Source organism: Protopterus annectens, chromosome 1.part1 (genome assembly GCF_019279795.1).
Source record: "Protopterus annectens isolate FY-2018-M chromosome 1.part1, PAN1.0, whole genome shotgun sequence".
NCBI lineage: Eukaryota > Metazoa > Chordata > Ceratodontiformes > Protopteridae > Protopterus > Protopterus annectens.
In genome coordinates, this window is record NC_056726.1 from 440567776 (window position 1) to 440593152 (window position 25377).

At 37.4% G+C, this 25377-nt stretch overlaps 1 protein-coding gene across 1 annotated transcript in view; it reads left to right on the forward strand.

Moving 5' to 3' along the window:
- Positions 1-25377, forward strand: part of EDARADD (EDAR associated death domain) — a 328759-nt gene that overhangs the window by 234946 nt on the left and 68436 nt on the right. The window contains exon 3 of the mRNA XM_044075792.1: positions 12749-12840. Within this exon, the coding sequence (XP_043931727.1) occupies positions 12749-12840 (92 nt within the window). The remainder of the gene's footprint in view (positions 1-12748; positions 12841-25377) is intronic.

Consider the following 25377-nt stretch of genomic DNA (forward strand, 5'->3'; position numbering starts at 1 on the left):
TATAAAGGCAATCTTTGCTTGCTATGTGCCCGTGTGTGTGTGTTTGCATGTGTGCATGCATGCATGTGTGTGTGTGTGTATGTGTGTGTGTGTGTGTGTGTGTGTGTGTGTGTGTGTGTGTGTGTGTGTGTGTGTGTGTGTGTGTGTGTGTGTGTGTGTGTGTGTGCAGTTTGTGGATGACAGTTACCGATGCCATCTGTTGTTTGGTCACCACTGATGATCATTGACCTACTGTAATACTGCCCCACATCATTCCAATTAGCCACACCCATTAATTTGCTTCCTGCAGCCCCCCTCCACTTTGAAGTAACCAGCATTCACCGGTTATGTGTTACTCTGCTTATTCCATGTCAGCTCAAGTTGTGGCTGAAAAGGGACCCTTTATGTAGTCAGTAAGTGCTGGTTAGCAAGAAATAAAACAATCAAAATGCATCTGAGGTGTATCTTTGTCACAGGTCTATATTAGATCACTGAACGCTTAGGTAAGTAAATGGTGATTAATTGACCCCATGTAAGTGAAAGCTTGCAAGACCGAACTATCATAACAGCAATTTTTTTCCAAGGGAAAAAAAAAAATCGCTGTTCCAAAAAAAAAAAAAGAAAGAAAACACTTTAAAATATAACATTAAGTGGGGGGGCTTTGCCCCCCACACTCCCCCTACTTAAATATACCAACTCCGAGACCGCACTACAGTGCCGAAAATGGCAAAATATCAAAGCGGCATGTAAGTGAATTCTTTCCCAGTGTTTTCAGTTCGACAAAGATGCATTCGGAAACATGCGTCTTCAGTCTAATGATAGGAACCCCTTTGTCACACTAGATTGTACTTACTTTACTGCTATGAAAACAGTATAAAAATTATTCAGACTGCAAATTGTTTTCAAAATTGTATATATTGTGCACATTGTCTGTATGAACTGAAAAATTCTTTCAGAATCTGTTAAGCTAAATCAGAAATATGTCAAGCATTCTCCATTACAAAAACTAGAGATGTGAAATCCATTAATGACTATGAAATCAGACTAGTGGCAGTTATCCTGCTTGTGGGTTATCACATCTTAATTTATGGACACAGAATCCAGAAAATAGATTTTCTATGAACTACTAGTAATACAACTAGTACCAGACCCATAGCTCATGAAGTATTCCACTGTTTGTAGGATTGTACCATTTGATTCCCTGCACTAATTTAGTCCCTTTCCATTTTGAGTGATGCAGACAATTTTGTCATGAAAGCATAGTTATACACCTTTCTTATTCTGCATCCAAAATTCTTCACCTTTTTCATCCAAAGACAGCGACTAAGGTAACCCAGATCCCACTCTCATTCAGTCACCTGATAATAACATGATGTCTAAACACAATGTGAATACAAGACTGAGATAATTCACTATGTTACTCAGCAAAACTCTCAATAACAGTGAACAACTGACTTTATGAGAATGCAATGCACAAATTACCAAAACTCACACTTAGTCATATATTTAGTTACAGTTTTCCAAATCTTCTTATCAGGGAAAACATCTGAACTGGCTGAGTATAATAAAAAAATAAGATGTCTGTGCATTATAACTTGAGAAAAGGACCATTCCCAACCAAAATACTGATAAATAAAGAGATATGCCAAATATTTTTTTTAAAGTATACCTATATTTGTAGAGGTTTTCAGCTCAAGCCATGTTACATAGCAGTAAAGGTAACATTAACAATGAAATGGTTTAGTAGTTTTACAATGCATAATAAGATAGTCAGATGTCCTTGACTTATACCCAATATACATACTTACAATATACATATACATGTATACATATAGATATGTATGTCAGACACCAGATAAAGAATACGACAGCAATAAGCCCCTGGTACACTGTGTTGATATTTTATTTATCTATACTCTTGGCAGAACAGCAAAGGTATGTCTTAGCTCTTGGTGTATCATCACAATTTACCTGCATCACTGGTGTTTGCACATGAAAAACAATGCAAAGCATAGGCAGAAACACAAATCAGAACACCCTAGTCCACGTAAAATAACTTCCGGAGACTCACATCTACACTGATGTTTAAAAACAAAAATAATAATAATAATACAAAATAAAAAAGTAAAACATGGTCTGTCATTCTTTCATTTCCATGGAAAAACTAACTTTATACAATAGACATAAAAATACACAAAATACTCCTCAAGAATATCCTGCCAATCTAAATCAACACACTGGAAATTAAATGTGTTCACATAAGAACCAAAATGCTAGCATACAGCAGTAAAAAAACCTCCTGACTCCCAACTAGCCAATTAGGAACTGACATTAATGGCAAAATCAGCTCAATTATAACTTAAAAAAAATTAAACTATAAAACTGAAAATAATAAAAATGACTAAAGAACTACAACTGAATAATGAGTCAAACAGAATAGCACCTGAGTTTATTAACAACTACACTGCCTGAAAGATTTGTAGGACAAGTGCTGTTCAGCTAATCAATGGAATGTTACAAAGGTACATACATGAAGACTTACTGGCTTGCTGACATTTGACTGGTTGGGGCAGTAGAAAGTACAGTTGTGTAAACTGAACTTACCATAACAGCTGATAATCAAATGATCACTACTGCAGCTATATGGGTTATATCCTACCAAGAAAATAACAGCCGGCCAGCTTCTAAAGTTTGTGGGCACCTTCCACTCCCCCAAACTGTCAAGCAGCTGAGGTTCCTAAAAGACAAGTTTATGTACATAGCAATTTAGAGCTTTCCTGCCAGCACAGAAGGAGAGGTTGAACTCTGAAAGGGCAAGGCTAGGAATAATAAAAAAATAAATGTCCACACACTGGCATAAAAACACACCAAAAAACAAGAGGGAGATGGGGGGAAGGAGGACCAGCTACTGCAGCAGTGATCATTCGAGCATCTACTGTTACTGTAAGTTGAACTTGCACAACTGTACTATGTTCTTCATATAGAGCACTGCTGCAGTAGCCTTTGCTATATGGGTAGATACCATAGCTAACTATATTTGTGAGGTGGAATCAGAAAGGTGCTGGAGCAGGAATCCAGCTCATAGTGCTTTGGAAAGGTATGTACAGTGGACCAAGTAGTAGCTTTTAGAATACTGCTAGAACTCAACCCTTTGAAAAAAGCCATAGAAGAAGCCAAGGTCCTTATAAAATGGGCCCTGACCCTACCTAGAATAGATTTGTCATGGTGAGTATAACAAAAGGTAATACCCTTAGACAAACATTTGGAAATAAGTGTAATACCCTTAGACAAACATTTGGAAATAGTCTGTTTTTTTACTGGTTGTCCCTTCTTCTTACCTTTACAAGAAATTAACAATTGATCCGATTAATTGAAATATTTAGTTCTGACAAGATAGTACCTGAGTTGTCAGTGGACTTCCAAGGTATGGAGTATCATTTTTCCCTCATTTTTAGATTTAGGAAAGAAAATGGGGAGATGGATAGATTAACTTAAAGTAAACCTGGATTTCAGGCTTAAAAGAATGATTCGTTCTCAAAGAAACCCAGTCCTTATGGAAAATTAGGTAAGTTTGAGTCATCATAAGAGCTTGCAACTCAGATACCCTTCTTGCAGAGATCAGAGCAATCAATAAATCTGTTTTCCATGTTAAGAACTTCAAGTCAGCCATATTAGCTGATTCAAATGGAGCAACTGTTAGTTTCTGTAACACAAAATTAAGATCCAAGGAAGGGCCATCGGTTTACTTGCAGGTCTCTTCTGCAAAACCTCTTTCAAGAGCAATTTGACATGTGACTGTCTTGAAAGACGAGGATCCTTGGGTAGACATGGTAAAATGGCTGATAAATAAACCTGGACAGAGGATTAAGAAAGGTCATAGGATAGTAACTCACACAAATATTGTAAAACCAGAGAACAACTAGCCTTAAATGGGTGCTGGTTATGTTGTTGGCACCAACTAGAAAACTTTTTCCATTTGCTAATATATAATTTTCTAGTAGCAGACTTTCTTGCCCCCATTAGTAACTGCAGGACATTCTCAGAAAAGAGGTGCTTAAAAGAAATTAAGACCCTGTCATCTAGGCAGCCAACTGAAGATGATTGATGTTGGTATGTATCAAACATCCCTGTTCTTGTGTAAGTAGATCCATTCCTTGGTATGTATCAAACACCCCTGTTCTTGTGTGAGTAGATGCATTCTGTAAGGAAGCTTGTGGTAATTGCACCTGGCCATTTCCAAAACAAGGGAGAACCACAGTTGCAGGAGCCAGAAGGGAGTCACTACATTGATCTTGGGGGGATTCCTTCTGAGCCTTCAAAAGTACCCTGGATATTAGTGGATAGGATAGAAAGGCATAAAGGAACATTCCGGTACAAAGAAAAGAAAATGCATCTGTCTTCCAGTTCTTCTTGCATGGAGTCCTGGAACATAATTTTGTCAGTTGATTGTTCAAAGAGGCTCCTTGAGGAAATCCCCACAGATGGTTCAAATCTGGGAAAACTCCCAGATCTAGCTTCCATTTGTGAGGGTTTGCCCTGGTCCTGCTCACTCTGTCTGGCACAGAAGTTTGCTCTGACAGAATGTAGGATTCTTATAGAGTAAAATGAGCCGTGAAGCCATATTACAAGTTAATGTCTAGTCTGCAAAGGGGGGTTATGACTTGGCTCCCCCTTACTTGTTGATGTACCACATCACTGAGGTATTGTCTATAACCACTTGATGAGGTCCCAGGGACCAAATATGGTTCAGAAAATTTAGTGCTTTGATAGGGCATTCTTGATATTTATCTGCTTGTATCTATCTTTGGTGTCTCACACCCCCTGCCCTTTTATCTCTTGTGAAACTGCTCACAAAATAAACCCTAAATCATATGTGATGACTGACTGCTTTGGAACAGGGAGGGAGAAGTGGAGACCTTTATTTAAGGATATTTGTTGTCTCCATGAAGTGATTTCTCTTCTGACAAACTGCAGTACTGCAATATGAAAAGATAAAGGATGTTGATGCTGGGACCAAAGAGATTTCAGATGCCAATGTAGCTTTTTCATATGGAGTGTTGCCAGGGGTATCATCATCATAAATATCATGAGACCCAAAATCCTGAGGTATTCCCTCACAGCAACTGACGTCTGAGTGGGAGAAAAGCTCTTTGACCTGAGGTGTCTAGTTGACATCTGAAGAATACAATCCTGTGTGAGGGAGTCAAAAAAAACTTTTGAATGTTATCTTGGAATCCCAGCTTGTGCAAGAGATCTCTCACTCAAGAGAGCAAGAGAGAGAGATTCCTGACATTTTGAAAAAGACTCTTCAAAGATAAGAAAGTCATCTAAATACAGAAAAATATGGGTACCCTGTAGCCTGTAATGAGATATAACTGGAGATAGACACTTTGAGAACACTCCTGGTGTATTGGATAGTCTAAAGGGAAGGCAGAGAACTGATATTGTGATCCAGAGAATAAAACCTTAAGAAACACCTGAATCTGAATGATTAGGAATGTGATAATATGCATCTTTTAAGTCCAGTGTTACCAGGAAACCTGAAAGAGGAAGAAGAAGCAACAGGTTGTGAAGTGACATCATTTTGAATTTGGGCACTATGGCAAACAGGTTTAGGAACGGTTTTGGTCTGCAAAAATTGTCTTTCTTTGAAACTAGGAACATCCTTGAATAAAACCCCTACCTCATCTGGGAAGAAGGAGCTGGTCCCCTCATTCCTTGGTACAGCATGTGATGAAGAACAGCTGGAAACAAATAAGTCTGAAAGCAGGAATTTCCTCCCACTGACATTTGAAACCCGAATTAATGATTTTCCAGAAAACATTTGCCTGAAACAATTTGTTGCCAAGGCAAAAAAATGAAGATTCAGTCTTTCTTGAAGAGAAAGAGAGCTGGAGTGGGAGGGTGTTACAAGGTCTCTTGAATAGTCATTCAGGCTTGTTGGAGTGCCCTTGGTTTTGCGAGGTTTGAGATTTCTTTTTGGAACCTCCTTGCTACTTCTTAAATGTCTGTTTACCTGAATTCTGTTGAGACTGTTTATTCTGGTTTTAAACTGGATGAGAAAGGAAATCCCTTGGACAATTTGTAAAAGGACGGGTGAAAATCTTAGAGATTCCCTGGGTCAGCTTGCCCCTTTCACCACACTTTATGATTACCTCTGCAGCAGATGGGCCAAACACTAAATCTCTATCTAAGGGAGAATTTCAAATCTCATTTTTAACATCCTCTGGAAGGTTCTGATAATGCAGCCAAGAAAACCTCCTTAAATCCATATCAGTTGCTTAGCCCTGGAAGATGTATCAACAGAGTCATACACACACTGGAAATAATGAGTAGTGACCTGTGCAAGAGAAGACACTAAGTTATTTAAAGCAGATTGTTCTTCACAAGAAGAAACTGTACATAAAACATTCCTCATACTTTCACAATATGTCAGAATAAACTTTAGCATATGAGCCTGTCAATTTTAAATTCTGAAATTCAAAATTGCAGAAGTATACACTTTTCCCCATACCTATTAATATTTTTCCATCCTTATTAGAAAGATTAGGATTGGAATTAACTAAGTGTTTAATAGCAGAGGAGTCAACTAGGCTATAGCTGCAGGGTCAGGGTTGGGAACAATGTACAAAAATGTAAAAGACTGAAGAACTTTATACATCTTGTCTGCCTTTTTAGGGCAGCTGGATGACTATCAGGAAAACTGCAGACAGTAAGACACACATCCTCTAAAGCAGACAGGACACAAGGAGTGGGTTTAGATTCTGGAAAATTCTTCTGTAACAAATTGTAGTATTTTGAAGGACTGAGAAATCTCAGTGTTCTCCCACTGAAAACACTGTGACATTCTAGCAATAGTTTCAGAAAAAGAGAACCCTCCATTGGGAGAATCAGAAAGAGAGCTCTCCTCTGAATATGAATCAGAAATCTTAGGACAAAACCCTGAATTTATCCCTGTATCTTCCTGTTGATATCCAGAATCTTGAATCTCTTCAGGAAAGGTGGCATCTGTCCTTCTTTTACCGGAAGGTACTCTACAAGAAGGATCAATAGCCTGAATCAAAGCCTGAGCCAGTCCTAGTAAACGTACGCATGTCCAAAGAAATTGGAGGAGGAGTAGATACATGTTTGTTTTTCTGTCTCTTTTTGACAGGAAAAATGGGGCCAACCATGTTACTAATGTCAGCTTCTGCTTCCCCAGGGATGGCCGCAGCATTCTGACACAACAGGGAAACCTTTCCTGTTCTCTCTCCCAGGACTAACAAGAGTGTTTTCTCCTTGTCCACTGTGGATACCCCAGTAGATGTGGCTACCCCCAGATCCATAGTAGCTGTAGATGCTACACTGGAGGTTTCCAGTGTAAAAGATGAATGATCTGAGGTACAACAAATGGCTACAGCAGAGTTACCCACCTGTGGCTAAGGCAAATTGCTAGCCTGCTGTGGTGGCAAAGACTGTATGTTTAAGTCTTTTCTTTTTGTGGCTGGAAGAAGGATAGACACATGAGACTGACAATCTGTTCCATGGTGCCTCTATCCTTGGGAAAACAAGTAACAATGCCGGTAAAACAGTCCATAAGAATTACTTTTTCTGGCAGAAAAGCACAGTAAATGCAATTTCAAGTGCTATGACTGCCCTACGATCTTACAATAAACACAATTTCTCCACTTAAAATAGTTTATCAGTTAGATAACACTACTTTTAAACTAACAGAAACAAGTGCTCCATTAAAGAGTACATTACTGTCTTGAGACAATTCATTAAAATGCAATACTCCTAGTTTTAAAATAACTTTCACGAAGAGGAAAGTAATAAAACATCGGTAAATATATACAAAAATGGAAGTTTTTTTTCTCAAAGGAACCTCATCTGCCCAGCTAAGGAAAGCACAACCCAACCATCAATCTGTGGCAGTAAAGCTGCGAAGGGCTTCACTTCCAAACTTTTAGTCAGCTCAGCTGCTTGACAGTTTGGTCACATGGAAGGTACCTGAAGCTTTGACAGTTGGCCAGCTGTTATATCCTTAGCAGGACATAACCCATATTGCTAAGACTACTGCAGCAGTGATTATGGGACCTGCTCAAAAAAATTGAGAAACATCCACTTTGACTATACTTTCATTTTTGTGACATGTGACATCCAGAGTTTGTTTACCATTATCCCTCATGATGTGGCTTTGGACTGGTTTGGCAATATTGTGTCAAAATATGGTTTCCTTTATGAAATGGAGACCTGTTTGACCTTAGATTTTATGGACGTGGTCCTTCACAACAACTTTTTGACCTTTGGTGGAGAGTTTCTTAAACAGCAATCAGGCATTGCAATGGGGGTGGCATGTGCCCCCTTTTTTGCTAATGCAGTGTTTGCTGTGGTAGGAGTTAGAGTATGTTTTGAAGTTTTCCATGTTAACCTTTACATATTTAGATGACTGATGATTTGGGATGGTACAGCAATTAAATTCACTGAATTCTTTAATTCCTTACAAAATACTACCATGTTCCTTAAAATTATATCCATCATCAACAGTGAAAGGATCAGCTTTCTTGACATCGAAATCACCAAGTCACCCGATGGTGTATTAGTGACAAGGTTATACATACGAAACCCACTTTCTGAAACACTTTTCTGTCATACAATAGCTGTCCCCTTTTCACCAGAAGAAAGGGGTGGTTAAAGGTCAATTGATCAGGATTTCTAGGTTGACATCCAAGGACAGTGTATGCCTGGAACAGTTCGAGGTTTTGAAATCAATGTTCTTGAATCGAGGATATCCCTCTTTTTTACTGGAGTGGTTGCAGAATGAAGTATGGGCTAAGAGGCATGACCAATATTCACCCATTATTACCAATGGTCTTAGACTAATGGTTGAGGCTGAGTTGGGGCAACTAAGACCATTTTTTCCAATAAAAACAACATGATTCTACACTATTCTTTAGCTGCCTGGGACATCCAAAACATTCTACGTAACAATTGGCATCTTTTGCAGTACAATGACAATAATAAAGCATTTTCCTCTCCTCCTTGTTTTACATTTAAAAATAGGAGAAATATTAAATCATTACTGGAGAGACCCACACATGCAACTTTTGGACCACCGGTCACTTTGAAATATGGCCGTTGTAGACAATGTCCCTATATTAATATCAGTTACGATGGGGTTTGGTCACCTAAATTGAAACAAATCAACAATGATGGGAAATTTTATTGTGGGTCTGAAAAGGTGGTTTACATTGTCACCTGTGACTCTAGTTCAGCTTTTTACATAGGTAAGACTATGAACTCGCTGAACAAGAGAATTTATCAACATGTGTATAGCATTCAGCGGAAGGACAGTAAAAGTGCCTTGGCGAGGCACTTGATTAGTTGTCTGGAGTTTAAACAATTCAAATTTTTAGTTTTAGAGCAAATCAGAGTTAGGCTTTTCCAGGTGATTGGAAGAATTATTTGCTGCAGTGGGAAATGTTTTGGCAATTACACTTCGATGCAACTAACTTTCCTGGCTTGAATGAAAACATTTCCATAGTCAGTGTATTGAGAAGAAGAGCAAATTTTATTTAAATAATTTACAGTGAAAACTTTTAAGTATTTTTCACTGACATGGATTTTGTGACAGTAAATGCTGTTTTTTTTTTTCATTTTGCAGTGTAATATTAGTCACTATTGTTTTTTTACAATTTGATTGGTGGCTTGTGTGGGTGTGTTTCATCAACTGTTTCAGCTATTTAAATGGAGCTGCAAATAGCACTAGTGGTTCTGATTATGTCAAATCTTGATGAAAGCGCTTAACCAAATGCTTAGTGTTAATAGATTTTTTACTGAGAGTTTTATCTGTTAAGTTTCTTGTTTTCCAGTTTAGTTTCTTGGACATTGTTTTTTTGGATTAAGTTGAACATTTGACTTAGTGACATCTATTTGTCTATCTATATAATTATTTATTTATCCTTTTTAACTGAATTAGTCCCACTAAGCTAGTAGCCTCTTTTAAGGAGAGACCTGAGGTGGTATTTATACTACTAGGGGAAATTTAGCTAGGACATCAGGGCACTTCCCTGATCCACATTCTTTTCGATAGGTGCCATGGGATCTTTTACTTCTAACTGAGCTACCACCAACTCAAGCAGGTGGAGCATCAGTTTAACATCTCATCCGAAGGATGGCACACTCAGGAGTGCAGCACCACCCTGAATACTGCACTGCACTGCAGTGTCAACAAGTGATCTAACCATAGCTGTCAACCTTCCATCTCCAAAATGAGAAACACTAGCCTTCATAATGTAGAACAAATGGGCAAGATGTAGAATGCATACTAACGGCTTGCTAACAACTTCTGGGAAGAGCATAGGATGATTAAAATATGCTGGTTTTACTTATAAAAAAGATCTTTTAATGAATTAATATGAATCATTTCTATAAACTATAGATATGAGTTAAAATCTTCCTAACACTGAATGTGGGGCAGACCCTTTCAATGTGGAAGTAAGAGAAACTTGAAGGTTTTAAGACCCCAAAGAGGTACATTCCTTGTAATGAGGTACACGTGAGAGGTATGGGTCTACCTGGAGTGAGAAATGAATCTATACCCTTCTGCACTAAAGGCAAGTGTGCTAACTGCTTTGCCGCTGACAATGCTATAGACTAGATATAAGAAAGAATAACAATTGTCTACCTGACATCTTCCAGAAATATGTACAGTTTTAGGGTCTATATCACATTGTCGAACTCTTAAAAGTTCGAACGTCATATGGTCGACACCATATGATCAAGCTTTTAAAAGTTTGAATGTTTCAATGGAGATCTCCATACAGTGCAGAATGGGTAGAATTCCCTTTTCTGAACTGTAGTACAATCTCAGAGTTGGTATATTTAAAGAGTGGGGTGTGTGGCGGTTGCAGGTGGGATTGCCGCCTTGCTTAAACCATTCAGGTAGGTTTTTTCTTGGCTTATTTTTTTTATTACATTTTCAAACTTTTAAAAGTTCAATCATATGGTGTCGAACATATGACGTTTGAACTTTTAAAAGTTTGATTATGTAACATAGATGCCAACATTATACTCATTTGAATCAAATTAGTTTTTTTTCAACATGAAGACCTATAATGTTGTTTGAAAGTCTTATCCTATCATCTTTAGTTTCTGTTTAGTCATTTAGTCGAATCCCATTCTTTGTGTATTCAATAACTTTAGCATGCCAGAGCAGACTGTCAGGAACTGCTGCTTTAATTCTTGTAAATTCACATTCATTATTTCAGTATGCAATCTACCTTATCCTTTGCCACCTCCAATGTCCTTTGCCTTTAATTTTTCTCAGTATCGTCTACTCTAGTGAAGTCTATCTTAACATTACGTGGTCAAATTTTTTAAGCTTTTGTTTTGCCTTCAGGCTTCTCATTGATCACTCACTTTTTTCCTTATATATTGGCTGATTTGATCTCTCTCTCTCTCTCTCTCTCTCTCTCTCTCTCTCTATCTATATATATAAAGGTGTACCTACTATCATCAAAACATCCAAATGTCAACTGTCAAAATGTCAACCACAACATGGTGACAACATGAATGTTGACACTTTACTATACATCTGCCAAGCAAAACTAAAAAAACAAACAAAAAATAAACATAATTGTTTTTGCAGGAGGGCAAGCCCTTGCGTCCCTCACACTTCCTACTGAATATATTTATTACCTCCAAGACCACTTGATGTTAGGGAAAGAGCATATTTCCCAACCCTATCTGTCTACCATCTGTGTAGATGACCACATTTGTTGACTATACAGTGGTTGACCAAATGTGGATTTGATGATATTCATCTCCCCGTATATGTGTGTGTGTGTGTGTGTGTGTGTGTGTGTGTGTGTGTGTGTGTGTGTGTGTGTGTGTGTGTGTGTGTAGCTTGTATCTCTCTCTCTCACTATATATATATATATATATATATATATATATATATATATATATATATATATATATGTATATGTGTGTGTGTGTGTGTGTGTGTGTGTAAGCTACATGTTATAATAATTCAATAACTGAGAATTATAATTAAACATTTATAAAAGTGCTGGTGTCTTGCACTGACCTGAAATCAGTCTGCATTAGAATAGTGTTTTGCAGAGATGAATGTTTAGCTGAGATGGTTAAGTCTAACTCCATAGAGCAACAGCATTTATGATATGCAAACAATAATTTATTGAATGTTATTGCTAATGGGTACACTAATGTTTCTGACAACTTATCACAGTACCTGTGAGAATATTTTTTATTTAAATGTTTCAAGTATAATAGTATAAAAACATCACATATAAAAGTTTGCTCGATTTTCATGGCTCCAATTTAATACAAAGGACAAAATTGATAATTAGAATTACAAGACTATAATGGTGATTGTGGGGACATACATGCCAAGGTGGAAGCTGTAGTACCGTTAGAATATTCCCTTTATCCTGATGTAAATACTAGAGGGGGAAAAAAAGTCATGGGCAAAGAAGGACAAAACAACCCATTGTGTGATTTCATATTATTTAATTATCAAATCACACAACCCATTGTGTGATTTGATAATTAAATAATATAACACGTAAGCTTAGCTCAGTAGTACAGAAGACTGATGCTGTCTTTGTAACAAATTTATATTGATTCTATAGAAGTTATTAAACAGTACTGCGGTAGGGGCTATATCAGAAAAGTAAGGTTTTCATATCCTTAGCTTTGTTAGGTAATGCAGATACCAGTTTACATGGATATTTGATATAACTCTGATTCACTCTATGTTTTTCAGATAATGATAGACATCACGCAAGTACTATTACAATGGGATTTTCTGATGATAACATCAATAGTCTAGTCTCAGATTCAGAGAGAATACGTCAGGTAAGATCAAGAATATACTGTACTAACCAGATAAATGACTTTTTCAGTTAAGAAAAAGTATGAGCATTTATTCATAATATCCAAGCTGTAGTATGTCAAAGAAGTAAAAGGTTTAGGAAGTCTTCTTGTCAAGTTCAGCTGTCTATTTGCATATTTACATTCATATATTAGTGATATAACTGTCTGAAAGTAAAATGACTGCTCACATGATTTATGAATTTTGACTGCTCTACATTCGTAAAGCTATAATTAGAATGTTAAACATTTCCAGTAATTTTCGTCATTAAAAGAATTAACTAATTTGGCAGTTTAGTCAGTGGTGGCATACAATATTTAATATGACTAGATATTTATAAATATTCTTCTTCTGCTAGTTACAAATGTTATCAATAATAATTCCTACATAAAGAAAAGACTCCTTTCAATACATTTAAAACAGGTTGATCGAACAATTGTACTCCTTTCTTGTGATAGTAAGTGTTGCTCGTCTGGTCAGGATAAAACAGACAAACAGGTATGGGTTCGGTTCAAGCAGCTTTATTACACACAAACACATCAAGACTGAGGCTTAGTAACCTGAACTTAAATAAACTTATAAACAGACTGACTACTACACTCATACATGTTAACACTCTGACTGTTCTCTCAGAATGGCAGTGCTGCCTGCATGCGCTCACTATTTATATGCATGTGCTTGCATCTGGAAATGCTTCTTAAAGTTACACACACACACACACACACACACACACACACACACACACACACACACACACACACACACACACACACACACACACAAAGACGTGCTCTGTTCTACACCCTCCCTCTTTGAGAAATAGATCATGTACCAAATGACAGTATTTAATGACATGCAATTACACAGAATTTATTTTTTGACATGCAGTTATACAGAACTAATTCTTGTTACACCCATATATATATATTGGGGAATTTTAACTTGTGTACCACTCAATAGATCTGAAGAAGCTCTTAGCAGCGAAAGCGCTTATCTGATGGAATAAAGATTTTAAGCCACTAGTGTTTGTGGTTCACTTGCTTTGACATCACTGGATTACTACTTTTGTTTGGGACTTGAATACTCTGTTATAATACAGTTTTTGGTTTTTGTGCCAAAGAGATCAGCGTCGCTCCTTTCTACACTTGTTGGATTTTTTATATTTGCTTTTTGAATAGGAACGTTTACCTGGCAGGAGGCTGTACCCTTTTTCACATATAAAATAGTCATGTCCAGGTTGCTGTGTATTTTACATTAGGTCTAGAAATATGATGTGATGATGTAATATAAAAATCAGAATTGGATCTAGCAACAGGGGCTGTCTTCAAGGAATGTTCATCTCTGGGGACATATGGGACATCATCAGGAATGAGAATGAATACTGAGACATGTTCTTCAATATGAACATTGTCAGGGTTGCTCTGAGATCTAGTGTCTGTATCACAGGTATGATGCTGCAATATCATTTCAGACACCAGAAGAAGAGGCCTATGATTTCTCCTGTATTCTATACTCTCAGATTCCACTAAGTAGGATCTTGGCTTGGCACATATGCCTCTCACTTGACCAATTTGATAAAAGCCTTTCACAGGTTACATCCTCACTGTCTCTCCTTTTTTAACAGATGAAGAAATCTGCTCATTTTATCATAGATGGACTTCTGAAAGGAATGCTGTTTAAAGAGTTAGGCTTTGATTGCTCTGGTGTTTTTAGCATTAGGCACCAGCAAACTAGAAGTGATAGGCAAGGTTGTTCTAGTTTGCCTAGATAGAAGTCTCTGGGGAGGTGTGCCTAGTAGGTTGTCATAGGGTATATTTCTCAGATTAGGTACATTTAAGAAGATATCAGTATCGTCATGCTTTGACCTTTCTAGTAATTGCTTTGCACTCTGTACTGCATGCTCAGCAAGGCCGTTTGACTGTGGGTATTCCGGACTACTAATAACATGGATAAAGTCCCACTCTTTTTCAAATTTCTGAAACAATTGACTGGTATACTAGGTACCGTTGTCAGAAATATCTTTGTGTGGACTACCATGGACTAAGAAATAACGTTTCATATTAATAATAACAGCACTGGATGTTAGGATAGGTAGCAAATAGATCTCAAACCAGTTCAAATAAGACTCTACCAACACTAAGCAATGCTTATTGTTCATAGGTTCATAGGTTCATACTAGGCTATCTGCCCTAGGGCATTTATAAGCCTAGCCAGAGTGTGTGTGGCTTTCACCACCCCTTAGGATGAGAATACTATACCCATTAGTTTGCTGTGCCTCTGTCCAGCAGTGATACAGAGATGATTCTCGGGGTAAACCTACGATCTCCCATCCACTCATCAAGATTTCTCTTGAACAGAGTCAGTGAGGGGCTCTGCCTCACATGGACTGGGATTCTGTTCCACAGTGTAGGGAGTCTCTGGGTGATGAATCTGTCCCTCCAGCACGTCCTATTTATATCCGTGTTGAGGTTTAAGTCTCTTGCTCTCGTGGCTCTGGTGGATTTGGATTTTTTGAGGTGGAGCATGTCCATTAATTCCGGGTTGGACATGGCCTTGTATGTCAGGCACAGATCACATCTGAGCAGATGGTATGCGACTGAATAGAGCTGGAGTTTCTTCAGTCGGGCATCGTATGACATATGTTTGAGCCCCTTTATCTTTTTGGTGAGGAACTTTTGGGGTCTTTCCAACTGCTGCAGGTGTCAGGTAAGGTGCATTCCAAATGGGGCGTTGCACTCAATCATTGGTCTGATAAGTGAAGAGTACAGGGGTACAATGACCTCTCCTGATCTGGATGTGAATCCCTTCATGATCAGGTGGGCAATGTAGAAGGTCTTCCTAACCACTTTGGCAATGTGAGTGTCAAAAGAGAGGTTACTGTCAACTTGGGTCCCCAGGTCCCTGATAACTTCTTCCGTGTTTAATGGATTACCACCTATGTGGTAATTAGGGGTTACCTTGTTTTTCCCAAAGGGTATGACTATACATTTTTTTTCCAGTCAAATATGTCAGTGGCTACTGTTGACCAAGGTAGTTCAGGAATCTGCCTTAGCCAAAGTGGCTCTTTTTGCAAATGCAATTTAGTACTATTGCATACTGAGCAAGATGAAAGCACTTATCAATGTCCTTTGACAGAGAAGGGTAAAATATTAGTACTCTTGCTCTTCTTTTGGTAGCTTCATAACATGGGTGGCCATGATGCAAAATTTGAATGTATTCATGTTGTAAGGAAGTAGGAACAATAACTTTTGCACCTTTGGAATTATTACCATCTTCCATCAGCATTTCATCTCTGTATGGAAAATGAGGCTGTACTTCTGGTGGTACACAAGATTTGATGGTCATCCAACACTGATGAAGTGGCTGAGCTTCTGCAAAATTGGATCAGTCTTTATATGATCTCTTAGCTCATCAAGTCTCGTGGTAGAAAAATTATGCACTTCCGTGACATCAAAGTCAAAACTCTCTGCATTAAGCTGTTCTGTGGTATTTCTGAGTGATTTGGATAAGTTATCAGCCAGATAAAGAAGTTTGACTTTTGTATAGACCAATTTGAAATTATACTTTGCAATCTGAGCATCATTCTTTGTAGTTTTGCTGGAGCGGTATGCATAGACTTCTTTAAAATAGTGACTAGATGTTGATGATCAGTTTCGACTTGGACAGCTCGGCCATAAATATAATCATGGAATTTCGAACATGCAAACACAATTGCCAAAAGTTCCTTCTCAATTTGTGCATACTGCATTTCAGTTTGAGTAAGAGTTCTAAATGCATAGGCAAAAGATCTGCCCTCTTGAATAACTGGACCAAGACCGAACTTTAAAGTGTTACAGGAAAGAAATACTGGTTTGTGGACATCATAGTATTGCATGTAGCTGGGTTGGCAATTTGTTGTTTGAGGTGATGTTGTTCTAATCATGACCAGGCAAACTTTTTGCATGTCAGCTCTCTTAAAGGTGCTGATAACTCACTATAGACAGGGATAAATTTGCCCAAATATTTAACCATACCAAGGAAACACTGTAGGGATTAGACATTGTCTGTAGCTGGCATCTCAAGAATGCCTGCTTGTTTGTAAGGTTCTGGTTGTAAGCCTGTACTGGTAAATAAATGACCTACATAAGTAACTTCTGGTAGTCTGAATTTACACTTCAGAGGATTAGCTTCAAGTTCACTTCACATGCTCTGTCCAGAACTTTCCTGAGGTTTCGTCATACTGTGCTTCACTATTACCTCCAACCAATAAATCATCAGCTTTTATAGCACATGGATAGCCCCCCAAAAATTTGCTCCATTGTACGCTGAAAGACTTCACTGGCAGAATTTATTCCAAAAGGCATCCCGAGGAATCTGTATCTACCAAACAGTGTGCTGAATGTAGTCAGTAGTGAAGATTTGTGATCAAGCATTACTTGCCAAAATAAACTCTTTGCGTCCAAGGCAGAAAAAAACAGCGGTATTTGGCATGAAGGTGGCAATCTCCTTGACTGTTCACATAGGATGATGAGGTCTCTTTAATGCCTTGTTCATGTCTCTTGGGTCAATGCATATTCTGATTTCATCTGAACTTTTCTTGTGAACAGCTACCAACAAAAACACCATCTCAGTTGGTTCTATGACTGGACAAATCACACCTTGCTGCACCATCTTGTCTAACTGGACCTTGACTTTGTCCTGCATAGCTATTGGAACTCTTCTTGCTGATTCAAAAAAATGGTAAAGTGCCTTAAATAAATGACCAAGAAACCTAATAGGAAGGCACTGGTAAGACACACTGGATATCAGTCAAGAAAAATGTATTGTTGACACCAAAGTACACTGACAAAAAAGATAAATCCACACAAACACTTTAAATGTTTTCACCATGTTTTCGTCTTATAACTTCATCAGATGAGCATACCAACAGTTAAATCCTTGATTATATACAAAGTTTAAAAACCCAAAAGGCAATCAAATGAACTGAGTGATTAAGAAACCACAAAAATAAAAGGAACAGTGCATTTCTAAATAGTCACATAAAATCACTGTTTAAAAATCTTTGTTAGTTAAAAAGAACTGTTTAAAAACCTTAAAAACCACAAAACATAGACATTTGAACATGTTAATACATCATAATAAATATACATCTATAAAAATACACTAAATAATAAATATGTAAAATCCATATATAAATGCAATGTGTTTTGTGTTAAAGCCTATCTAATACCACCATCTACTGACCAGAGTTGTGAATTACACCTTGGCAGATCTCTATTTTAACACAGGCTTCAAAGATGCATTTTTATTCAAAACAGGCAGGGTATGCATTTGATTCTAAAATTAATTGCCAATATAGTTCCCTGTATTCAAGATGGGTTTCCCAAGGGCCACCTCTGGGATCTATAGGTAACACTTCCATAGCATAAAAACAGAGACATGACTCACAATAAGGCATTGATTATTACGTATGATGGAGAGGCTAAACTTGTTAAAGACATCATATAAGATGGATGGAAAAAGTTTGCCAGTATTTCTGATTTAAACAACATATTTGAGAACCCCTTTAAGTGCATTTATAAGAAGGGTCAGAATATAAAGTCAATATTGGAAGGTGATGCAGCTAGATATAAAGGTACAGATTCTAGAAAGAGAGACACATATAAGTGTAGTAACTCTGCCCAGTGCCCCTACATAAAGGAAAAGACACACTTAAAATGTAGGAACAAATTTATTAAAACCAGGCAGTATGCAAATTGTAGTACAAATGGCATTGTTTATTTAGCTTTATGCGATCAATGTGACGCATTTTATGTAGGACAAACTGAGAGAAAATTTAAAATGCGGGTTTATGAACATATGTATGACATCAGAAAGAAAAATATTAACAATGCGTTGTACAGACACAATCAAACTTGTATTAATGCCAATTTTGGTTTTTATGTTGTAGAAGTGTTACCTATAGATCCCAGGGGTGGTCCTTGAGAAACCCATCTTAAATATAGGGAACTATATTGGCAATTAATTTTATAATCAAATGCATACCCTGGTTTGAATGAAAATGTATCTTTGAAGCCTGTGTTAAAATTGAGATCTGACAAGTTGTAATTCACAACTTTGGTCAGTAGATGGTGATGTTAGATAGACTTTAACAAACACATTGCATTTATATATGGATTTTACATTTTTATTATCTAATGTATTTTTATACATGTATTTATTTATTATGTTCAAATGTCTATGTTTTGTGGTTTTTAAGGTTTTTAAACAGTTCTTTTTAACTAACAGATTTTTAAACAGTGATTTTATGTGACTATTTAGAAATGCACTGTTCCTTTTTTTTGTGGTTTCTTAATCACTCAGTTCATTTGATTGGCTTTTGGGTTTTTAAACTTTCTACATAATCAAAGATTTAATTGTTGGTATGCTCATCTAATGAAGTTATAAGACAAAAACGCGGTGAAAACAGTTAAAACGTTTGTGTGAATTTATCTTTTTTGTCAGTGTGCTTTGGTGTCAACAATAAATGTTTCTTGACTGATATCCAGCTTGCCTTACCAGTGCCTTCCTTTTGGGTTTATTATAACTCTTCTTGCTGGTCTAACCACCGGACTGACCTCTGGGTCTACTTTCATGGAGTACACAACTGGAAGTTTGCCTAACTTGCCATCGAAAACATCAGCATACTCTGAGAAAATAGCATCACTGAAGCTGGAACTGGGACATGTGCTTACATGATGGACTTCTTTGGTAAAAGAAAGCAGTTTCATTCTCAAACTGTCTCTGAGACCTAATAATGACTGCACAGGTCTTCTGATTACATAAAATTGCAAGCTGTAACTGTTCCCAGCCAAATAGCATGAAAGCACTACTGAGCCATCAGTTTGAATCTCTTCACCACCATAAGCAACAAGCATCACACAATTAGCTAAATTAAGTTGCTTACCAGCTCTCACGCTAGCAAATGTTTCTGCTGACATTACATTACACTTTGAACCAGTGTGTACTTTGAGCTCCGTGGGTTTACCATTGATCAGGACAGTACAAAATACTTTGTTCTTTGCCAACAAGTCTTCTGCATTAACCTTGTCGGGTCTATATCACAACATCAAACTAACAAAAGTTCGATTGTTGTAATATTGAACCCTAAAGTCCAAAACCCAACAAAACTGAAAACACAGAACAGAGATTTTTTCTTTCCCAGGGAAAAAAAAATCGCTGTTCCAAATTTAACCTTAAACTTAAACTTGCCCCCCCCCAGTGTGGGAGGCTCTGCCCCCACACCCCCCTTACTTAAATATACCAACTCTGAGATTGCACCACAGTGGAGGAAATAGCAAGACCCTGAAAATAGCCCACAATTTTTTTTCCTTGGAAAAAAAGTTGATGTGCAGTGGCCTCGCTGTTTTTAACTTTCGGACTTTAGGGTTCGATATTACAACATTCAAACTTGTTTTAGTTTGATGTTGTAATATAGACCCAACCTTGTCACCGACCACTGATACATCATCTACATAGAATGTAGGGTTGCAGCTTTCCACATGATCAACTTGCTTTTTGAGAGGCCTTTCTTAATAACTGAATGAGGCTTGCTTGATTTACAAAACTTTTGAAAGTGGTTCCATTTTTTACACTTGTGGCATTGTTAACCAAGGGCTAAGCACTTCTGTCTTTTAGACTCATGATTGGCACCACAGTTATGAAAGTTAACAATAAGACTTGACTTGGGTTTTGCTGACTCACCCTTATACAGCAGTGAGCATGTCCATTTTATTGTATTATATTGCAAGTCTTGGAACTTGCTAGAAAGTTACAGGATCTCCCAGGGGAACCTGCAATTGCCATGTGCTTAGGCCTGCTTCTGCTTGCCATGTGTTGGTTGCTGTCTATGCTTGCTGTAGAGGCTGCTGAAATTAAACTCTTATCACTTGCAAGCATACTTGTGTGCCTTTCTGTGAGCTCATGGATTTGACAAATCTCTATGGCTTTACTCAACATTAAATCACTGTCATGAAGCAAAATCTTTCGCACTGCAGCACTATTAACACCACACACAAGCCTGCTCTTTATTAACTCATCTTTCAAATCACCAAATCTGCATGTTTTAGCCTTATTTCTCAAGTCAGTGATATAAGCTGCAAAAGTTTCACCTGGCCTTTGGTCTCCTGTATAAAATAGGTGCCTCTCTAATGTAACATTTGTCTGCACATTTCTCTAAACTTACATTTCAAGCACTCAGGGTTCTCTCTTGATTCAGCTGGTACAGCAATATGGCAGTTTTTTCCCTCTCCTGTATATAACACTGGTGCATACAGAAATTAACGCTCTCTTTTAATGGCCTCTGACTCAGCTAATTTAAGGAAAATGGATGCCCTTGTACGTTCATCTTTGTCAGAAAAAGCTGCTTGTATGAAAATATTGTATTCCTACTCAAATACTTTGCAATATTATGATCAAACACAAGTGGACTGGGTCTGTCAAATGTCTCTGCCATATCAACATGTAAGAAAGGAGATACTGCCAACCCAGCTAGCTGGAATTATTGTAAATAATTGTATTTCATTAGTGAATATTAATATGATTTATATAGAAATGTAACAAAAGGAGATACTGCCAGCCCAGCTATCTGAAATTTTGTAAGTGGTTGTGTGCCATTTGTGAATATCAACATGATTCATATGCCTGTGTTACAAATGTATTAGAACTGTATGTCATATTGTATGGACACTGTGTGCTGAAGAGATATTTTTATACACTACTGTAACTGTTTAACAGGGGAGACTGAAACACAGGAGATTAACTTGCAAAACATCAGAAGGATGGTTGAAGTTAAGTTACTTTATAGCTGGGCCATAAACAAAATTCTTTATCCCTCAGTTTCAGTGCAATAGCAGACATAATGTCTAGAACGAGAAGTTTTTTTGTATTGCCATTAAATGTGGAGGAATGTAAATTGTTTTATGCCTTCCACCATTCGCCAACAGATCCAAGGTTTATTTGTTTTCACAGGGAGGTGTTAAATGTTAAAGCTGAATCAATGGTTGTGAGCCTGGGAAGTGAAGTCAGATGACAAGCAATAATGTCATCCTGCAAGTATCCCAGCAGCAATATTTGAGATATTAATTTAAGAACTCTCTGAGCGAGAGACTGTGAATTTTGAATTTTGTCTTTGACCTGACAGCATCAGCTGGAAAACCAACTCACCAAGTCTGTCATGCCTTGCTATGAGTAAGTAAGTCTAGGGTACAGTAATTTATCTTAGTTTCAGACAGGAATATAATGAAGTATAGCTTAGATGTTTTCTGTATTTATTTGAGACTGTCCTGCAATGTTGTTTTAAATATTTCCTGTGATTTTGAACTCTGAATTAACTGTGAATATGTACAGAGTATTTTCTTGTCCTATTATTATTTATTATTAAATATATTTAAAGCTTTAAATTGTGGCTCGTCTGCCTAGAGATATTTAAGCTCTTAGAGTACCTGCATATCTATTTGGTGACACTGTGCAGGCCACTCCAAATAACCTTGCTCTCGGTCAAACTACCATTTGGATTAATAGTAGCATTACACAGTAAGGTTGGACACCCTTTGCTAACGGCCATAAAGTAGTTGATAAGTAGTGGCTGGTGGCAGTGAAAACTACCATATAGTCTGGGTGGAAGGGGGCAGAGCTGGTAAACCTGTGCCAGCCTTTCCCAGGTGTGTGTGTGTGTGTGTGTGTGTGTGTGTGTGTGTGTGTGTGTGTGTGCAAATCAAACCTCAAAGTGGGTGTGTGAGCTACTTGGGCAGGGACATGAAGCACTGGTTGGACAGAGAGGGTGGTGGAGGTCTTGGCGTGGCCACTCAGCTGAGATCTCAACCCCATAGCTGTGCCAGTTAGAAGTTTTATTGGGGATCTGGAGAAAGAGGGAGAAACCTGCCCCAGACTGACTGTGATCTGTGTGTGCTCTTAAGGGAAATTGCTCTTTACTGTGTGTACTTGTCATCCTCCCAGTGTATATGTCCCCACTGTTGCCAGTGGTGAGGATTGAGGCTCCCTGATCTTACTGGGCCAGTGCTGGGGCATCACACAACACACAGTAGTGAAGCTGCTTGGAATTATGTATGAACATACGCACATAAATATATGCCAGAACCTGTAATTATGCTTAATAACACAACAGACTCTTTGAAATAACTGCACTTTGCCAAATAAGTCACCTTAGCACAAGAACACTTTAAAATCACTGTACTTTGCAAAATCACTCCTTATCAGTGTAAGAAATACTTTGAAATGACTACTTTTTGAACAAACTATACACAGCAGAAGAAGCTCAGAGTAAGAAACACTTCAGAATGAATGCACTTTGCAAATAAACCGTATACAGCACAAGACACTTTCAAAATGGCTGTCCTTTGCAAAATAACTATACAGTATAAGAAACACTGTGAAATGGAAGCACTCTGTTAATAAATGTACACAACACAAGAAACCTTTTTTGAAATGGCTGTACTTTGACTGCACTTTGCAAAATAACTGTACTTTGCACACAGTAAACTCTGAAATAATTGCACCATAATAAAGCACATACTCTGCAAACACTTTGCACACTCTGAGATACTTCAAACAACTCTAGTTATAGTTTCAATGGGTTCAGTCAATGTAAAATAGTATTTTATGCCCAAATTATGGCATTTTACTAAATAACATGCAGTCACCTTGCTCGTTAAGCTTAATTTGCCCTTTTATTGTACTTGTTATGCCCATTTAACCTCTTTTCTTGCTCATTATACTTTTTTTGTGCTTGTTTTACTTTAAATATGCTTGCATGCAAACCGAAGGTAATTCTGAGCCCCATATAAATAGTTTTGATAGTTTTATCAAATATTGTGGTTTCAAGCACTTTGTTTAATTAATAATGCATTTTGTGCCTTAGGAATGCTCTGTTTCATTTTCTTTGCAATATAAATAATTTGTACAAGTTTTGGTTACCTGAAGTTTGTTTCTGGGCCTTTTTGATTGTTTGAGCACTGCATCACCCAACCTGCTCAATATATCTTCACCGTCAACTCTGCACCTCATGGCTTGAAGAAGTTGCTCTTTCAGTCTCACTTCTGACACCATGTCGCTCATCTGGTCAGGATAAAACAGACAAACGGTTGTGGCTTTGGTTCAAGCAGCTTTATTACACACAAACACATCAGGACTCGGGCTTAGTAACTTAAACTTAAATAAGCTTATAAACAGACTGACTACTACACTCATACATGTTAACACTCTGGTTGTTCTCTCAAAATGGCAGTGCTGCCTGCATGTGCTCACTATTTATATGCATGTGCCTACATCTGGAAATGCTTCTTAAAGTTACACTCACACAATCTGTTCTACAGTAAGACTGTCAGTATAAGGCTTGTCAAATGCATAACAAGACAGTGTTTGGTATGAAAATGAACTAACCAGACAAAAGGAAGGAATTAAAACTCTGGTATTAGCAAAGAGTAGGGCTTCTGAAATCATGTTTAAGAAAGAGTAATAATTCTTAAATAAGATAAGTGGGTATATGAAACTGTGTCTGTGGGCACACAGGGAAAAAAGTCAGTGGGCGTTTAAGACACAATGCACCGACTCTTTGGAAATATGGTGTGAGTTAAATATCATTGTATTACCAACAGAGATGATTTAAAATGTATTTCAGGAAACCGCATCATATTTGGTATGCTGTCATTTTCAGGTAGTTATACTTTACGATCAATGTGCCCTGAAAAAAGGGTATACTAAAGAATGCAGAGTGCTGTGCAAATTTATGAGCAAAAATAGTATGTTTACAGATTGCACTAACAGGGAAAGGTTTTATACACACACACACACACACACACACACACACACACATATATATATATATATATATATATATATATATATATATATATATATATATATATATATTTTTTTTTTTTTTTTTTTGCCTTGGATCTAGATGATTGTAACTGTTGAAGTGACCCTCCCCATGTGCAAAAATGAGAAAAAGGGGATGTGGATGTATATATATATATATATATATATATATATATATATATATATATATATATATATATATATCATAAAGTGTTGTTATGCCCTGCAATCCTTGACCATTTAGAAACACAGTCTAATATCTCAAGTGAAGCATGCTTTATAAAAGTTTGGTGTATACAATTCACCTTGTGAAACTGACCTTAGAAATATCCAGTGATGCATGTAGCCAACAAATTGCTGAAATTCTTGCTTGGGCGTCTCTTTTGTGGTCTGTTTGACACTGGTGTGCCATTAAAGGTTATATTTGACAGGGTACTACATCTTGTGCAAAGTACCTGCTGCATGCCATGGTACAATCTCTGTCAGGATATAGCAAGAATTGTGTTGAAAATACAGATCATTGCTATAGGAAATGCTGAAAAGGAATTCAAGCACCGTTCTCTTCATTTTAGGCAGTGGAATCTCTATGGTTATTTCAATAGTTAGTCCCAAGCTATGTCCAGAAAAGAGATCCCAGCTATAAAACAGAGAACACTGCAGTCTCA